Source organism: Embiotoca jacksoni, unplaced genomic scaffold (genome assembly GCF_022577435.1).
Source record: "Embiotoca jacksoni isolate LCO1_2020_lvr unplaced genomic scaffold, fEmbJac1.0.p SCAF_17, whole genome shotgun sequence".
Classification (NCBI taxonomy): Eukaryota; Metazoa; Chordata; class Actinopteri; family Embiotocidae; genus Embiotoca; species Embiotoca jacksoni.
This window is the reverse complement of record NW_027185307.1, coordinates 1,482,588-1,501,783: the sequence shown is the minus strand read 5'-3', so window position 1 is coordinate 1,501,783 and position 19,196 is coordinate 1,482,588. Positions and strand designations below refer to the sequence as shown.

The following is a 19,196-nucleotide window of genomic DNA, read 5'->3' as shown; positions in this document are numbered from 1 at the left end:
CAGATTTGCAGCCAATGATGGAGCCGGCCTTCTTAACCCTTGTGTTGTCCTTGGGTCAAAATGACCCGCAGCTGTGTTCAACCAAGTTCTATTTTATATCTATATTTTTACATTTTTTGGGATCATTGGTCATCATTCTTTAAAGAAACCCTCACTACCAATGATCCCAAAATATATGAAAATAAAATAGAAATTGGTTGAACACAGCTGCGGGTCATTTTGACCCAAGGACAACACGAGGGTTAACCAGTTTGTTAAGTCTGTTGGTGTCTCCGGCTCCAATGCTGCTCCCCCAGCAGACCACAGCGAAGTACAATGCACTGGCCACAACAGATGGTAGAACATCTCCAACATCTCGCTGCATACATTAAAGGATCGAAGTTTCCTCAAGAAAAAGAGTCGACTCATCCCCTTCTTGTAGACAGCGTTGATGTTGGTCTTCCAGTTCAGTCTGTTGTCATGGAGACACCAGGTACTTGTACTCCTCCACCATGTCCACCTCCTCTCCCAGAACTCTCAGCGGTTGTGGAGCCGTCGTCTTCCTCCTGAAGTCGACCACCATCTCTCTGGTCTTGGCCACGTTCAGGAGCAGGTGATTTCTACCAGCCCACTCCACAAAGTCCTCCACTACTGTCCTGTACTCATCCTCCCGTCCATCCCTTATACATCCTACCACTGCAGAGTCATCAGAGAACTTCTGCAGATGTCTTGACTCTGAGTTGTTCTGGAAGTCAGTTGTGTAGAAGGTGAACAGAAAGGGGGACAGAACAGTTCCCTGAGGAGCTCCAGTACCACTGACCACCGTATCAGACAGCACACTGCCCAGACGGACAAACTGTGGTCTGGCTGTCAGGTAGTCAGTGATCCAGGAGACGGTGGACGTGTCCACCCCCACCACCCGCAGCTTCTCACTCAGCAGCAGTGGTTGGATGGTGTTAAATGCACTGGAGAAACCAAAGAAAGTGATTCTCACAGAATCACCGGTTCCATCCAGGTGAGACTGAGCTCGTTGCAGCAGGTAGATGATGGCATCGTCCACTCCCACATGAGGCTGGTACGCAAATTGCAGAGGGTCCAGAGAAGATTTCACCAGCGACCTGAGGTGGGCCAAGACCAGCCTCTCCAGCACCTTCATCACATGAGATGTGAGGGCAACCGGTCGGTAGTTGTTGAGGCCAGATGGAGTCGTCTTCTTAGGGACTGGAACCAGGCACAACGTCTTCCACAGCACCGGGACTTCCTCCTGCTTCAGGCTCAGGTTGAAGAGGTGTTGTAGGACCTCAGCCAGCTGGATGGCGCAGGTCTTCAGGAGCCTGAGGCCGATGCCGTCGGGTCTTCAGGACCTCGGGGCCGATGTCGTCGGGTCTTGCAGCCTTGCGCTGGTGGAGTCTCTCCATGCGCTGGTGGAGTCTCTCCAGCTGTCTCCTAACCTGGCCAGTCCTCACAGAGAGAGGGAGGACGGGGGTCAGTGGTGGAAGAGCCCTTTGAAGTTGAGGGCTCTGGGTCCATGCAGCTCACCAGGGGGGGCAGAGGGGGGAGGGGGGAAGGCAGCGGAGGTGTTTGGGAGGTGTGAGGTGTGGAGGAGACAGATGAGGGTGGTGAACTAAACCTGTTGAAGAAACAGTTTAGCTCATTGTTCCTCTCCAGGTTCCCCCTGGTCGTTCCTCTCCAGGTTCCCCCTGGTTGTTCCTCTCCAGGTTCCCCCTGGTTGTCTCTCTCTCCCCTTGAACCCAGTAATCTCCTTCATCCCGGTCATCACCTCCTCAAGTTGTTCTGCTGGAGTTTGGCCTCCAGCTTCCTCCTGTAGGAGTCCTTGCACTCCCTCATCTTCTCCTTCAGGTCGTGCTGAACTCTCCTGAGCTCCTCCCTGTCCCCAGACCTGAAGGCTGCTTTCTTCTGATTAAGAAGCACCTTCAGGTCACTGGTGATCCACGGCTTATCTTTTGGGGAGAATTTGATGTATTCTGTGATACAGTCCGTCCTGCTGTTGATGTCCTCCCCATGTGGTCCACACAGCACATCCCAGTCCGTGGACTCAAAGCAGTCCTGCAGGGCGTCTTTAGCCTCCTGTGTCCACCTCCTCACAGTCCTGGTGGTCACAGGCTGCCTCTGCACCAGGGGGACATACTTGGGAGTCAGCAGGACCAGGTTGTGGTCTGATCTACCAAGGGGGGGAAGGGCAGTAGTACTGAATGCATCCATGGCATTAGCATACAGTAAGTCCAGAGTTTTATTGTTCCGTGTGGGGCAGTTCACATACTGGTGAAAAGTTGGCAGTACTTTATCCAGACTGGTTAAAGTCTCCAGTAACTAACAAAAATGCACCGGGATGCTGAGTCTGAAGTTTAGACACAGTGGAGTGGATGATGTCCACTGCTGCCTCTACGTCAGCTGATGGAGGAACGTACACAGCGATAACAATGGCGGACGTGAACTCCCTCGGTAAATAATAGGGGCGCATCCCCACGGCTAGCAGTTCAATGTCCGGGCTACAGAAACGTTCCTTCACACACACGTGGTCGGGATTACACCACCTCTCGTTCACATAGACTGCAATCCCTCCACCTTTCTTCTTAAAGCTCTGTACAACGTCTCCGTCCCCCCGAACAGTCCTGAAGCCGGTATGGCCGTGCTGTGGTCTGGGAAATGTGAGTGCAGCCATGTCTCGGTGAAACACATGATGCTGCACTCCCGGTATTCCCGCTGGGTCTTTACCAGCGCGCCGAGCTCGTCCGTCTTGTTGACCAACGACCTCACGTTCCCCATTAAGATCTCCGGTACCGATGGTTTGTGTTTCCTCCTCTTCGCCTTAAGCTTAGCTCCAGTTCTGCAACCCCGACGTCTTCTCCGAAGTTCCTCCGGGATTTCAGGCCTCGCTCCGGGCAGCAGCAGTAGAGGTCTACTCAATGCAATCAGCTGATCACGAGAGTAAACAAAGGCACCAGTCCACTGTGTGTGGCTCTCCGTTACAAAGAGGGAAAAAAGTAACAGAAAAGCCACCAAAAAAGAGGAAAAAAAAGTTACGGTCCATTGTCTGACCGTCACTTAAACAAAACGTTAAGAAAACAAAAACAACTCAGAAGAGAGAAAAAGTGAAAAGTCTTAAAACTAAAACGCACAACAGGCTGCCACTAGCACGGCGCCATCTTGTAATAATAATACATTTTCTTTATATAGTGCTTTTCAGGATACTCAAAGATGCTTTACAGGTTAAAATGATCCCAAAAAATGTAATGAAAGTAAAAATCACACAACATTAGTCACAACGTAAAAGCAGCTAACAGGAATAAAAACAACATGAATCGCACATTAAAAACAGCTCATGAGAGTTCAAACATGATGAATCATATTTCTTTCAAATGATCATCCATCCAGCTGACAGCTGGGACCTTTGACTGGTTGAATTAAAAGCTCAAATGTGCACTTTTATCACACTGACACGGATGTGATGAGTTTTGAGAGATCATCCAGCTGAATGAACGTCCACCACAGCGGCTGCCCCGTCACTTGAAGCGTTATTTTATTACCATGAGCCATCTCTGCTGTAATTTCTGAGAATTTGGAGGTCCAACACGACCTCTGACCCCGGTCTCTGACACTGGTCTCTGATTGGTCCGTCCTTCAGAGCAGTAGTTCAAGCGTTGGTACGAGCAGAGTCACCGGACCGCATTCACAGAGAAGAAAACTGAAAACCATATTTGGCGGAATCAGGCCACGTTGTCGCCTCATATTGCAGTGATGATGATGATAATGACGATGATGATAATGATGATGCTGCTGATGCACGACCCCATGTTGAAGGATGGGTACAGGATCACTGGAAGCTGAGAACATCCCGGTTCTCGGTGGCCTGCTGACTCGTCGCCTCCTGAGCATGTTCAGGATGCTCATATCTGCTTATATATGAAAGAGTTGTATGTCCTGCCAACATCCAGCAACTTCCCACAACCAGCGAGGAGGAGGAGGAGGAGGAAGGAACCAGCGAGGAGGAGGAGGGAACCAGCGACCGGCCGGTCAGCAGCCGAACCCTCTCATAGTGGAGGAGATGTGTCACTCTGCATCAGGCAGGAACCAGAACTAACTGTTCTGTCCTCACAAGAATAGAACAAAATCAAATAAGGTTTTGTAGCTATTCATCAAACTGACCCTTCAGCGTTTGGCAGCAGCAGATTTCTGCTGTAAGAACCACAAACAGCTCAAACGTTTCCTCTCCGTCTCGCTGATGCTCCGATTTCTTGGATTTTCAGTTTCTGCCTGTAATTGATGGATTCATGGCTTCGGACCATCAGTGATTCTCTGCACGATGGGGGAGCAGATTTCCTCTGTTATGTGGGTCATTTAGCCGAGGCCTGTGTGTGTGTGTGTGTGTGTGTGTGTGTGTGTGTGTGTGTGTGTGTGTGTGTGTGTGTGTGTGTGTGTGTGTGTGTGTGTGTGTGTGTGTGTGTGTGTGTGTGTGTGTGTGTGTCTGTGTGTGTGTGTGTGTGTGTGTGCCTGCAGCTCTGAGGAGAGGATGATTACCCGTCTCCAAACTCTCATTGTCTTGGTCATTACAGCCACAGATTTCCAGCCTCCTCTGAACCTGAGGATTTATCCAAATGAAGCTGTGAAGCTCTTTCAGTAATCTGGAGGATCTGAATGTGATGTTTTAACTTGTTTTGTGTCATTGAGCTGCTGCCAACAGCATGAACAATTCATCGGGTCCAAAAATATCCCTGCATGGCTGTATTTATTATTAATGATCATCTTATTGTTGCCGATTCTGTTTGATTATGAAAACATGAAACTCCCCAGAAACACCAGATCATAACATTTGCACAGGTTTGAATTGGGTCTAATTAAACCAGGGCAGCAACATTATCAGCCAAACTGTCAACTGTAAATATGAAACGTTTTGGGGAAATACCGTCCGATTCATTGGACCTCAGAAGGATCTCCTCGTTACCAAAATGCAGTTTGTGGGTAAAATAATTAGAGCTTGACTGATTTATCTGTTAGTAGATAAATCAGTTAACCCGGACAGCGAGGGTAAGATGGTGGATGTGGTCACGAGACTTCGTACACACCGCGACAGTTCAAGATGGCGGCGAGACTTGGGGGGTTGAGCAGAGAAGTCCATGGAGGCTGTTACTTCAGACAGAACTGATCAGGACGGAGATGTACAGACATGTTCTCTGAGTGTTGTAGCGATATCATTAATCATCAATATGTGGCATTAATTAAGAGTCAGCTGTTTACGCATCCAGCTCCTTGTGGATCTGTTGCAGATACTACTTCTCCAAAAGATCTTCCTAACATGTGAAACGAGGTCCCTCCTGCAGCAGCTTGCCGTGCAGTGGAAACGGTGTTTGGATCAGTGGGTGCCGGTTCCACATCTCCAAGACATCTCGACTGCGTTACAGGAACGTCCTGAGTTTCGAGTAGAAGAACACCAGGATTTACATTCCTGCTCAAATGAGTTAAAAATCCCTTTGAAATTCCTCTTTGAATTATCTGACATGTTGAGGCAGCTCCGTGTGCTTCTGTCTGAGTGGAACAACACAGGACACCGTTTCAACTGGAGAAAGAGAAGGATGTGTTGATGTGTGAAGCTGCGTCCATCAGAGGACAGCTGCTGATGTCTGACCTTACAAACAGGATGTGTCTGAGACATAGAAAGGTTGGACAGACGGACTTACACAATGAGCGGTATGTCAGTGCCTCACATCCCATCTGAATCTCTGACAGCAGAAATTTATTGGATAAAAGTCGTTTTTATGTCGGTGGAGAAGGAAATCTGCAGTGTTGGATGGATAATTGACTTTATTTTTGTCTTCCAACCTGTTTTCTGCAGAACAACTCATCCATTCAGAGGAGAACGCTGAGAGGTGGATAATACTGCAGCTTTTCTTTAATAAGGAGGATTTAGATGATGGACAGTTGTCATTTAAAGCTGAACTTAATCATTTGTTTTAATGGAAAAACACAAAAGATTATTAATTACGAATAACAAACATTAATTAAATTCACATTCACGTGGTTTTAATTCCTCTGTGTCTGTATGTTTTGATAGTTTGTCACAGCTCAGTAGGTTGGAGATAAATACTGTTTTTCCTTTGAACTGAGAACATCAGATTATTTAGAGACAGCATGTTTCTGCTGAATGAGGTTTTTAAGTTTGACTGATCAGAAGCTCCAGTGTTTGATTTACCAAACGCACACAGTTAATGACAGTTTGCATTAATAACTGGTTCATTTGTCTGTCTTTCACATTATTTACATTTATTTTTTTAAATGGAACACATTTTTGTTTTTATTTCTACACCTCATTAATATTCACCTCTGAGTAAACAGTGCATGCTGCAGCTGTTTTCCTGCAGCGCAGCTTGTATTTCCTCTGGAGGCCTGAGGGAGCAGATCGGCTGGAGGGATGCCAGCACAGTCCGACTCAGACAAACTTCACAGCTCAGCACTTTTCTATTCACTAAATTTTGTCAACTTTATTTGAAGGCTATATATATATATATACCTCTATATACCTATATATACCTATATACTATATATACCTCTCTGAAATCATCTTGATTACCAGACATTCACATCAATCTTGTAGCAGACTTCTATAGTGTCTGTAATGCTGATGACACAAAGAGAGCAGGAAGATGGAGATTTCTCTACTAACGTCCTCAGGACAGTTTCTACCACAGCAGCTCCCTGGAGCTTCACATCATTCACATCATTCCGGTACATGATATCTAGATGCTTGTCTTTGATATGACGCAACATGAGGGACAGACAGTAAAGTGGTTCTAGGAGGACGGGCAGTGTTTCAGTAAAGATCCCAGTGGAGGGTTCTGCCCGGTTCTGTCTGGTTCTTCCCGGTTCTGTCTGGTTCTTCCCGGTTCTGCCCGGTTCTTCCCAGTTCTGTCCGGTTCTGTCTGGTTCTTCCCGGTTCTTCCCCGGTTCTTCCCGGTTCTGTCTGGTTCTTCCCGGTTCTGTCCGGTTCTGTCTGGTTCTGTCCGGTTCTGCCTGGTTCTGCCCGGGACACTGGTGGTCCAGAGGAAATTAGACTTGAAGGGAGGAAGCCGAGAGCAGGTGGAGTTCCCTGTAACCAGAGTAAAGCAGATGGTAGGCTGGTTGTAGCTCGGCTGTAGGAGGCGGAGATGAGGAGGTTTCAGGTGCAGCTTATTCACTCATGACTTTCTCTCCCCGTCTGAAGCAGCAGCATGCTGAGACTCCATAGACACACAACAGGAAGTCAGCAGTCAACTGATGAAACTTTGCAAGACTGAAACCTGAAAATCAAACCTGCCTCGGTGTAAAAATGCATCTAAAACCCAAAAACTGAGATCAGCTGAGAATAACTCCACAAATAACAAATAGAACAAACACGAAGCCAAACATGCAAAAACTAGAGCAGGTTTGAATCACTGTGTCAACGTATGATCGGCTCCCCACTCGTTGAGTTATGAGAATAACGACGTGCACCGGGAAACACCGTTAACACAACTGTTTTTGGAGCAGGTTACTTTTGAGCTATAAAAAATGCAAACAGAGCATCTTTATTCATCTTAATTATGTAGAACTATTTATATTCATGAATAATAGCACGCTGCTGTACAGCCATTTTACACTGGAAGAGGAGAAACATCATATTTCTTAAGTCCTTAATAATCAAAAGAGATGAAATGTAAATCATTTGCAAAATTAAGAATAGAAGCATTTGATCTGTCCGTGGAGGAGAGAGCACACATCTTCATGAAATACAAGTAGTCCCTGAGAGGCTCGGCAGCGTCGACTCCACAGATCACTGATTAAAGCCAACGCAGACGTGTTTCCTCCCGTCTTTATTTATCTGCTTCTCTTTCTCTCTGTTCCTCCTTCCTTTTTTTTTACCCATGTTTGATATGGAAACACTACAATGAGGCCAGATGGGGTGTTGACATGTACAGTGCATCCAGAAAGTATTCACAGCGCTTCACTTTTTCCACATTTTGTTGTTACAGATTTATTCCAAAATGGATTGAATTATTTTTTTTCCTTAGAATTATACACACAATACCCCATAATGATAACGTGAGAAAAGTTTGTTTAATTTTTTTTCAAATCTATTCAAAATAAAAAACGAAAAAAATCACATGTACATAGTAAGTATTCACAGCCTTTGCCATTACACTCAAAATTGAGCTCAGGTGCATCCTGTTTCCACTGATCATCCTTCAGATGTTTCTACAACTTGATTGGAGTCCACCTGGTAAATTCAGTTGATTGGACATGATTTGGAAAGACACACACCGTCTATATAAGGTCCCACAGTTGACATGTCAGAGCACAAACCAAGACATGAAGTCCAAATAATTGTCTGTAGACCTCCGAGACAGGATTGTATCGAGGCTCAGATCTGGGGAAGGGTACAGAAAAATGTCTGCAGCATTGAAGGTCCCAATGAGCACAGTGGCCTCCATCATCTGTAAATGGAAGAAGTTTGAACCACCAGGACTCTTCCTGGAGTCGGCCGCCCGGCCAAACTGAGCGATCGGGGGAGAAGGGCCTTAGTCAGGGAGGTGACCAAGAACCTGATGGTCACTCTGACAGAGATCCAACGTTGCTCTGTGAAGAGAGGAGAACCTTCCAGAAGGACAACCATCTCTGCAGCACTCCACCAAGCAGGCCTGTATGGTAGAGTGACCAGACGGAAGACACTCCTCAGTAAAAAGCTCATGACAGCCCACCTGGAGTTTACCAAAAGGAACCTGAAGGACTGTCAGACCATGAGAAACTAAATTCTCTGGTCTGATGAAACAAAGATTGAACTCTTTGGCCTGAATGCCAAGCGTCATGTTTGGAGGAAACCAGGCAGCGCTCATCACCTGACCAACACCATCTCTACGGTGAAGCATGGTGGTGGCAGCATCATGCTGTGGGGATGTTTTTCAGCAGCAGGAACTGGGAGACTAGTCAGGATGGAGGGAAAGATGAATGCAGCAATGTACAGAGACATCCTTGATGAAAACCTTCTCCAGAGCGCTCTGGACCTCAGACTGGGGTGAAGGTTCATCTTCCAACAGGACAACGACCCGAAGCACACAGCCAAGATAACAAAGGAATGTCTTCAGGACAACTCTGTGAATGTCTTTGAGAGGCCCAGGCAGAGCCCAGACTTGAACCCGATTGAACATCTCTGGAGAGATCTGAAGATGTCTGAGCACCGACGCTCCCCATCCAACCTGATGGAGCTTCAGAGGTCCTGCAAAGAAGAACGGGAGAAACTGCCCAAGAATAGGAGCCAAGCTTATAGCATCATACTCAAAAAGACTTGAGGCTGTAATTTCTGCCAAAGGTGCTTCAACAAAGTATTGAGCAAAGGCTGTGAATAATTATATAGTGTTATATTTTCCTTCTTTATTTTTAATAGATTTGCAAAAATTTTAAACAAACTTTTGTCACTTTGTCATTATGGGATATTGTGTGTAGAATATTAAGGGAAAAAATGAATTTAATCCATTTTGGAATAAGGCTGTAACATAACAAAATGTATAAAAAGTGAAGCGCTGTGAATACTTTCTGGATTTACTGTATGTGTAACATGGTTGTGTAAGTTTGGAGGTGACAGTTCTGCAAAATGCAGTTTCTACTTGTGTTGAGTGCACTTTAATAAGGATTTATTAATAGAAGCTGATCAGATTTGCAAGTGTGTAAAATGTTGCACTGAGTGTCCAGATCACTGAAGGGTTTGTTAACTGTACATTGGGTACCAGAAACCAGACTTATCTGTTATAAAACGGGCGTCATTTTTAAAGATTGCCAATCAGGGAATATTCAATGAAAATGTTGTCAGCTGTGTGAACTTCATCAGCTGCAGCACAGCAAAGACAGAAAAAAACAACAGACCAAAAAATAAAACTCGACCACAACATGAAACCATGATGGAAACACGAACATCACGAGAAGATATGAAAATGTGAAGCTTTTAAAATACGTCTTTACTTTCTTAAGGTTAACAAAAGCTTATTGTGCTCTCTAAACACGACTGAGTTTTGACTATAATGTTTTATATAATGGTCATGTTTAAAATAAATGTTAATAATGCTGGTAGAAGCTGAAATAGTTGCAAACAAAAGAAACATGTTGTCAGTGAAGGCGATGAAGATGCACTCAATATCAAAATGTTACGATTTTGCAGAAACAATATTTGGAAATATCCAATTAAAAAGTCAACAGACACTTTTCTGTAAATGTTTGTGCATGTGTGTCAGTATCAGTTATAGAGATAGTATATATTTGGTCTTTCTTCTGTTTTCATCCTCTGCCCGCCCCCCTCCCCCCCCCCGACACACACACACACACACACACACACACACACACACACACACTCCTCATGTGTCTCTCTCTGAGCTTCATCCTCTCCTTCTACTTCCTGTCCTTATTTTCTCTCATTCCTCGACTGTTTTCTGTCTCTTACTCTCCATCTCTTTCTTTCCCGTTATTTTTTTTCCTCCCATTGACTCACGTCTTTTTTTTCATTTTGTATTTCCGACGGCAGATCTGCCAGCTCGTCTCTAAATACAGGGCAGCAAACAGAAAGTGGCCCCGAGGAGGGACTTAATATATCAGGTCACATTTGCAGAGCGTCACAGCTGTCTGGTAGCATTTCACCACCGAGGTTTTAATAAAACACGAGGACAACATCGGGAGCACAGGATGGAGATTTCTGAATATTTCTGAAAGTCAAACTGAAATAATGTCGATTTTCAGCATTTTCCTGTTTTGAGAATGTAAAAAAGTTTGAATCCTCATCAACATTCAGTATTCAGAGTTGAGTCAAGTTTCCTGACTTCATATTACACATTTTTTTTAAATTTTTTGCAATCATTTGCACACTCACACAACTTCTGAGAAAGTACTGTTTCACTGGTTTTATTAAAAAACACACAACATTTCAATATTTTCTATGTAAATTGAAACCTTATATCCTGGTCTCATCATAAAGTACAATAAATCTAATGTCTAAAGAACACTTGACATGCAAAACTAATTACACCCAGCTTGTAATCACAGCTGTGTGGGCATCATTTCTTGTCTTATATATGAAAGACAGGATTTTTGGTAAAGACCAGACAAACCGTCAGATCTGCTACAAAACTGAGAGGAAGCCAGATATTCAGTATTAAGTTCCAGAATGTACTGGATGTGTTTAATGTTCCTGGAAGTGCTCCTGCTTCATGTTGGCGTTCAAACCGGCAACAGCTATCTGATAAAAAAAAAAAGAAAAAAGACAATCTCTTGTAAGTTCAGACAACTCCTACGAGGGCAGATGGAAAAGTTCAGAGCTCCAACATACTCAAATACACATTGGAGAAATGGTGCTTCACAAACTATTCTGGGATGTTTGTGAAGCATTTGAAAGAGTTTTTCATCCAAACCTTACAAAGAATCCAAAGGTGGAACCATCAGGTCTCCCACTGATGGAAGACAGAAAACATCTTTTACAAAGATTCACAACAGCAGCAACTAGAAGCATCACTACTAAGTGGTTAAAACCTGACATATAATATGTTGGCTGAGATAGAAGAAATAACAAATGCCTTAATACTCCAAAAATACATATTTACTAAAAGATGGAACATGATTATATTAACAAAATGAAGTGGTCTCACAACTGCCCTCCCTGATCCTTTTAGTATGCCTCTTATTATCTGCTCTGTTTTGGTTTGTTTGTTGTTGTTGTTGTTGTTTTACATTTGGACACCTGGTTGTAAAACTTTTCTAAGATTTATCTTTGTTCTATTCAAAGTAACAATATATAAGCTGGAGAGAAATTTTGTTTTCTCTTTTCTGAGATTAGCTGAGAATAATTTCACAAATAACAAATATATATACAGTACCAGTCAAAAGTTTGGACACGCCTTCTCATTCAATGTTTTTTCTTTATTTTAATTTTTTTCTACATTGTAGATTAATATTGAAGACATCTCAACTATAAAGGGGCACATGGTAAACAAAAAAATGCTCAACAAACCAGAATGTTTTATATTTTAGATTCTTCCAAGTAGCCACCTTTTTCCTGGAATGGTTTTCCAACAGTCCTGAAGGAGTTCCCAGAGGTGCTGAGCTCTCGTTGGCTGCTTTGCCTTCACTCTGCGGTCCAACTCATCCCAGACCGTCTCATTGGGTTTAGGTCGGTGATGGTGGAGGCCAGGTCATCTGACGCAGCACTCGTCGCTCTCCTTCTTGGTCAAACAGCCCTTCAGCCTGGAGGTGTGTTTGGGGTCGTCGACCTGTTGAAACACAAATGCTGGTCCCACTAAGCTCAAACCAGATGGGATGGCATGTCGCTGCAGAATGCTGTGGGAGCCATGCTGGTTAAGTATGACTTGAATTCTGAATAAATCACCAACAGTGTCACCAGTAAACCCCCCTCCCCCCCACACCATCACACCTCCTCCTCCGTGCTTCACGGTGGGAACCTCACATGTAGAAACCATCCGCTCAGCTTTTCTGTGTCTTACAAAGACACGGTGGGTGGAACCAAAAATCTCAGATCTGGACTCCTCAGACCAAAGTCCAGATTTCCACTGGTTTGATGTCCATTCCTTGTGTTTCTTGGCCCAATCAAGTCTCTTCTTCTTCTTCTTCTTCCTCAGTAGCGGCTTCTTTGCAGCAATTGGACCATGAAGGCCTGATTCATGCAGTCTCCTCTGAACAGTTGATGTTGAGATGTGTCTGCTACTTGAACTCTGTGAAGCATTTCTGTGGGCTCTAATCTGAGGTGCTGTTAATTTGCATTTTCTGAGGCTGGTAACTCTAATGAATTTATCCTCAGCAGCAGAGGTAACTCTTGGTCTTCCTGTCCTGGGCGGTCCTCATGAGAGACAGTTTCATCAGAGCGTCTGATGGTTTTCACGACTGCACTTGAGGATACATTCAAAGTTCTCTAAATGTTCTGGATTGACTGACCTTCCTGTCTTAAAGTAATGATGGACTGTCGTTTCTCTTTACTTAGTTGAGTGGTTCTTACCACAATATGACAGAACTGTAGTCCAATAGGCCGATTCACTGTAGAGAGCTGTGCACCAACCCTGCCTCTGCACAACACAACTGATGCTCTCAAACACATTAAGAAGGCAAGACATTCCACAAATGAACTCTTGACAAGGCTCACCTGTTAACTGAAAACCACTCCAGGTGACGACCTCATGGAGCAGATTGAAAGAATCCCAAGAGTGTGCAAAGCTGTCATCAAAGCAAAAGGTGGCTACTTAGAAGAATGTAAAATATAAAACATATTCTGGTTTGTTTAACACTTTTGTTTTGTTTACAATATAATTCCATGTGTTCCTTCATAGTTTAGATGTCTTCAATATTAATCTACCATGTAGAAAAAAAAAATAAAGAAAAACCATTGAATGAGAAGGTGTGTCCAAACCTTTGACTGGTACTGTATATTATATATATATATCTGCAACTTCCTCGTGTTCCTCAAAAAAACGTACACAAAGTTTGTGTTCGCTGCTCAAGTAGATATAGTTTGGATGGGTTCTGATGAGGACATGAATAAAGGAACAATTCTGGATGAGTGACTTTGTCTTTGTGTGCATTTAACATGAAGTATTGAGGTGATGTGTCCCGTTCATCTCTCCTCCCTGACAGATGTACGTGACGTGCACCGTGCAGGCGAAGGGAACCCGTCTGGCCAAGCCGGTTCTGTCTCTGGGGCTCATGTGTCTGGCCTTCCTCACCGGGCTGAACCGCGTGGCTGAATACCGGAACCACTGGTCGGACGTCATCGCTGGCTTCATCATCGGCTCGGCCATCGCAACTTTCCTGGTGAGAATAAGAGCCGTGAATGATTTGTGTGTGGGTATAAAAGCTGGAGAGGGATGTGACGTGTGTGTTAGCGTGTGTGTTAGCGTGTGTGTTAGGAAACATACATGTCCAGAGTACAGCGACCCCAGAAACTATTAGTACAGTTCAACTTCCACAAGGTTATTTCATGAATGACATTTGATTGAAAGAAAAACACATCAACCACAATTCTGTTTTGTTCTAAAATAGTTAAATCAGTTGAAAACAATCAGAGAGAAGGTACAACATGGCAAAACAAACTCTCCTCTATTCATCAGATCAGCAAAAAAAACCTAAAAAATCAATAGCGCGCAGCTCCAGGACCACAGATACCAGTTAACAACCAGTAACAGAAGTACAGGAGAGAGAAGGCATGAAGTTAGTGAGATGCAGCTGTGACATGTAAATGTCTGGGGGGTGAAAGAGACGACTGGAGCTCGGTGCATCATCAGAGGTCGCCCTGCAGCCGAGGCCTGCAGCAGCATCACCGAGGGAGGACTCAAGGTCACCTCAACCCGCCTCAAGGAGCTTCAGCTCAACCTTTAAAGGAGACGGCGGCCGCCTCCTGAACCAGAACTGGGAGCTGCTTCCTCCGGAGAGATGAAACTCAAGCAGGCGGCAGTCTGAGAACAAAGTGCTCTGTTAGGTCTATAAGATGGACGTTGGTCATGATGAACTTTGTAAGTCAGCAGGAGAATTTGTCATTCTATTCTTGCTGTTGGCTTTCTTCGTTCTTGTAGCTGGCTAGTTCCCCGATAGGATGTGTTTTCCTTCAGAGAACAAGTTGGACAGCAGGCCGTACTTGTGACATCACACACTCAGAGAAGTCCAAACGGCTCAAACCGTTCTGTCACTGAAAGCGGGCTGTGTGCATTTCTCCTTCAACTGAGTGTTTCCACGGTATTCATCGACCACCGGGAGATGCTTTGTTATCAAAAAACAAATGTAAATGTGGATTTAAACAATATAGGACCTTTAAGTTCATAGAATATTTTAGCAGTTTAAATTTTGAATAAAGTCAAATCCAGCTGCAGAATACCTTTGAGATGATGGTTGAATCAATATTGTTTCATGAACAGTTTCTGTATATAATCAATTAGCTGCAGAGCTCTGAACTTGTGCAGTTTGCACATCAACATACTGAACATGTCTCTTATTGTGAATTTTCTTTGCACAATATCATAATGTGAAAGTCTTCCTGCTTTTAGCCGCCACAGTCCTTTAAATTTAACACCACACGTCCTCAAAACAGCCTTCCTCATGTACATAATATCATCTTTTTTCTTAAAAACAGAATGCAGAACATCTGGAACAAATCACCATGACAACACACCCTGCTCATCACTAGAAATATCCCTCCACCTCCTTAATGGGAATATAGAATTAAAATAGAGTTTCATATAACATGTAATATAATGTAGTTTCTACTTGTTCTAGGTCTATTAAATGACCCATTTGGTGAAGTCGGGTCTCTTTTGGTCCTTTTTGGTCGCTCCGAGCACCCGTACCGTAACACCACGGATAGTCACGCACTTACAATCCTAGAGGAGGCTAGCTGGACCGGTTTGGTTTGAACACATGACACGGTGCTAAAATGTTAAAAACACATGAGAACATGGATATCTTTGTTCATCAGATATCTTTGTTCATCAGATATCTTTGTTCATCAGATATCTTTGTTCCTCAGAGATCTTTGTTCATCAGATATCTTTGTTCCTCAGAGATCTTTGTTCATCAGATATCTTTGTTCACCAGATATCTTTGTTCACCAGATATCTTTGTTCATCAGATATCTTTGTTCACCAGATATCTTTGTTCATCAGATATCTTTGTTCATCAGATATCTTTGTTCACCAGATATCTTTGTTCACCAGATATCTTTGTTCATCAGATATCTTTGTTCACCAGATATCTTTGTTCACCAGATATCTTTGTTCATCAGATATCTTTGTTCATCAGATATCTTTGTTCATCAGATATCTTTGTTCCTCAGAGATCTTTGTTCATCAGATATCTTTGTTCCTCAGAGATCTTTGTTCATCAGATATCTTTGTTCACCAGATATCTTTGTTCACCAGATATCTTTGTTCATCAGATATCTTTGTTCACCAGATATCTTTGTTCATCAGATATCTTTGTTCATCAGATATCTTTGTTCACCAGATATCTTTGTTCACCAGATATCTTTGTTCATCAGATATCTTTGTTCATCAGATATCTTTGTTCCAACCAGACTGAACTAGCTGATCAGTTTAGTGTTTCTATGTTCTGTATTTATTCAGTTGGAGACTAGAAATCCTCTCTGTTGCTAGGTGGTTGCTAAGGGTCGGACTACTTCCTGGAGTAGTAAACATTGCACACATTATATTAGTCTACTGACGCGACTGATTGTTTTCCAGTTGTTTGTCATATCCCATGTGTTGCCATGGAAACGGAGATCACACTAACAAAAAGAGTGAATTGTCCCACAGTATGAACACATTTAGATTACATATTTTATTTAGTTGTTAACTTGTTGTTTAATCCCAGTATTACATGAGTGTATTACTCTGTAATATTGCTTAAGTGTAACTAAATAATGTACATATATCAATAAAACTGGAATAATTTGAAAACTTTTGAGAAGTTGTTTCAGTGTTTAGATAGAAACATTATAAATCAGTTAAAGCTCTCATGGAAGAAATCACAAGAACCGGAGCCCGAATGGATGTTTGACTTTTCTACGGTTTGATATCCTCATAAAGAACGAGGTGATGGAGGAATGTGGATGGTTCTTCAGCTGTTTCACTGTTTGATTGTGTATTTTGTATATTATGTTGTTGTTCTTGGCCCGGTCTCCCTGGTAACAGAGATTTTTCATCTCAATGGGTCTTTCTGCTAAAATAAAGGAATTAAAAACAGTTCTTGTCTTCTGAGTCAACATGCAGTTGGTTATTTAATGTTGAACCTCAGACTGCTGTGACCCGACTGCTGTCGATGGTTTGTGTGTCCACTCGGCTGTCGGTGTGTTTGCATTGAAGAGTGTGTTTGTGCTTGTAGGTGGTGTGTGTGGTCCATAACTTCAAAGGGAAGTTACTGCTGAGCGAAGAGTCGACTGAAGATCTGCAGCCCAACATGACCATGATGCACCTGGGACGAGTGGAGAGTCCTCTGGAGAAGTACATCGCCTCACAGGTAGCTGCAACACAACACAAAGCAACACAACACAATACAACACAACACAACACAATGCAACACAACACAAAGCAACACAACACAATACAACACAACACAACACAATACAACACAACACAACACAGCACAACACAACACAACACAACACAATACAACACAACACAACACAATACAACACAACACAACACAACACAACACAATACAACACAACACAACACAATACAGCACAACATAACACAGCACAACACAACACAGCACAACACAACACAGCACAACACAACACAGCACAACACAACACAACACAACACAACACAACACAACACAACACAACACAACACAATACAACACAACACAACACAACACAACACAATACAACACAACACAACACAATACAGCACAACATAACACAGCACAACACAACACAGCACAACACAACACAGCACAACACAACACAGCACAACACAACACAACACAACACAACACAACACAACACAACACAACACAACACAACACAATACAACACAACACAACACAACACAATACAATGCAACGCAACGCAACGCAATACAGCGCAACACAACGCAAAGCAACACAACACAATACAACACAACACAACACAATACAACACAACACAACACAACACAATACAACACAACACAACACAACACAACACAATACAACACAACACAACACAATACAACACAACACAACACAACACAATACAACACAACACAACACAATACAACACAACACAACACAATACAACACAACACAATACAACACAACACAATACAACACAACACAATACAACACAACACAACACAACACAATACAACACAACACAACACAACACAATACAATACAACACAACACAACACAATACAACACAACACAATACAACACAACACAACACAACACAACACAATACAACACAACACAACACAATACAACACAACACAACACAATACAACACAACACAACACAATACAACACAACACAATACAACACAACACAATACAACACAACACAATACAACACAACACAACACAACACAATACAATACAACACAACACAACACAATACAACACAACACAATACAACACAACACAACACAACACAATACAACACAACACAACACAACACAACACAAAGCAACACAACACAACACAACACAACACAACTCAATACAACGCAACACAACTCAATACAACGCAACACAACTCAGTCCAACGCAACACAACTCAATACAACGCAACACAACTCAGTCCAACGCAACACAACCCAACGCAACACAACTCAATACAACGCAACGCAGCACAGCACAACACAACACAGCACAACACAACACAGCACAACACAACACAACACAATACAACACAACACAACACAATACAACACAACACAACACAACACAACACAACACAATACAACACAACACAACACAGCACAACACAACACAGCACAACACAACACAGCACAACACAACACAGCACAACACAACACAACACAACACAACACAACACAACACAATACAACACAACACAACACAACACAATACAATGCAACGCAACGCAACGCAATACAGCGCAACACAACGCAAAGCAACACAACACAATACAACACAACACAACACAATACAACACAACACAACACAACACAATACAACACAACACAACACAATACAACACAACACAATACAACACAACACAACACAATACAACACAACACAATACAACACAACACAACACAATACAACACAACACAATACAATACAACACAACACAATACAACACAACACAATACAACACAACACAACACAATACAACACAACACAACACAATACAACACAACACAACACAATACAACACAACACAACACAACACAATACAATACAACACAACACAACACAATACAACACAACACAATACAACACAACACAACACAATACAACACAACACAACACAACACAACACAACACAACACAACACAAAGCAACACAACACAACACAACACAACACAACTCAATACAACGCAACACAACTCAATACAACGCAACACAACTCAGTCCAACGCAACACAACCCAACGCAACACAACTCAATACAACGCAACACAACTCAGTCCAACGCAACACAACCCAACGCAACACAACTCAATACAACGCAACGCAGCACAATACAACACAACACAACACAACACAAT

At 43.0% G+C, this 19,196-nt stretch overlaps 1 protein-coding gene across 3 annotated transcripts in view; it reads left to right on the top strand.

The window, feature by feature from the left end:
• The window catches only part of LOC138199279 (phospholipid phosphatase-related protein type 5-like), a 96,963-nt gene that overhangs the window by 60,823 nt on the left and 16,944 nt on the right, over positions 1–19,196 (top strand). For all 3 annotated transcript variants that reach the window (XM_069151228.1, XM_069151225.1, XM_069151227.1), the window contains 2 exons: positions 13,627–13,803; positions 16,861–16,995. In XM_069151228.1, coding sequence (XP_069007329.1) covers positions 13,627–13,803; positions 16,861–16,995 — 312 coding nt within the window. The remainder of the gene's footprint in view (positions 1–13,626; positions 13,804–16,860; positions 16,996–19,196) is intronic.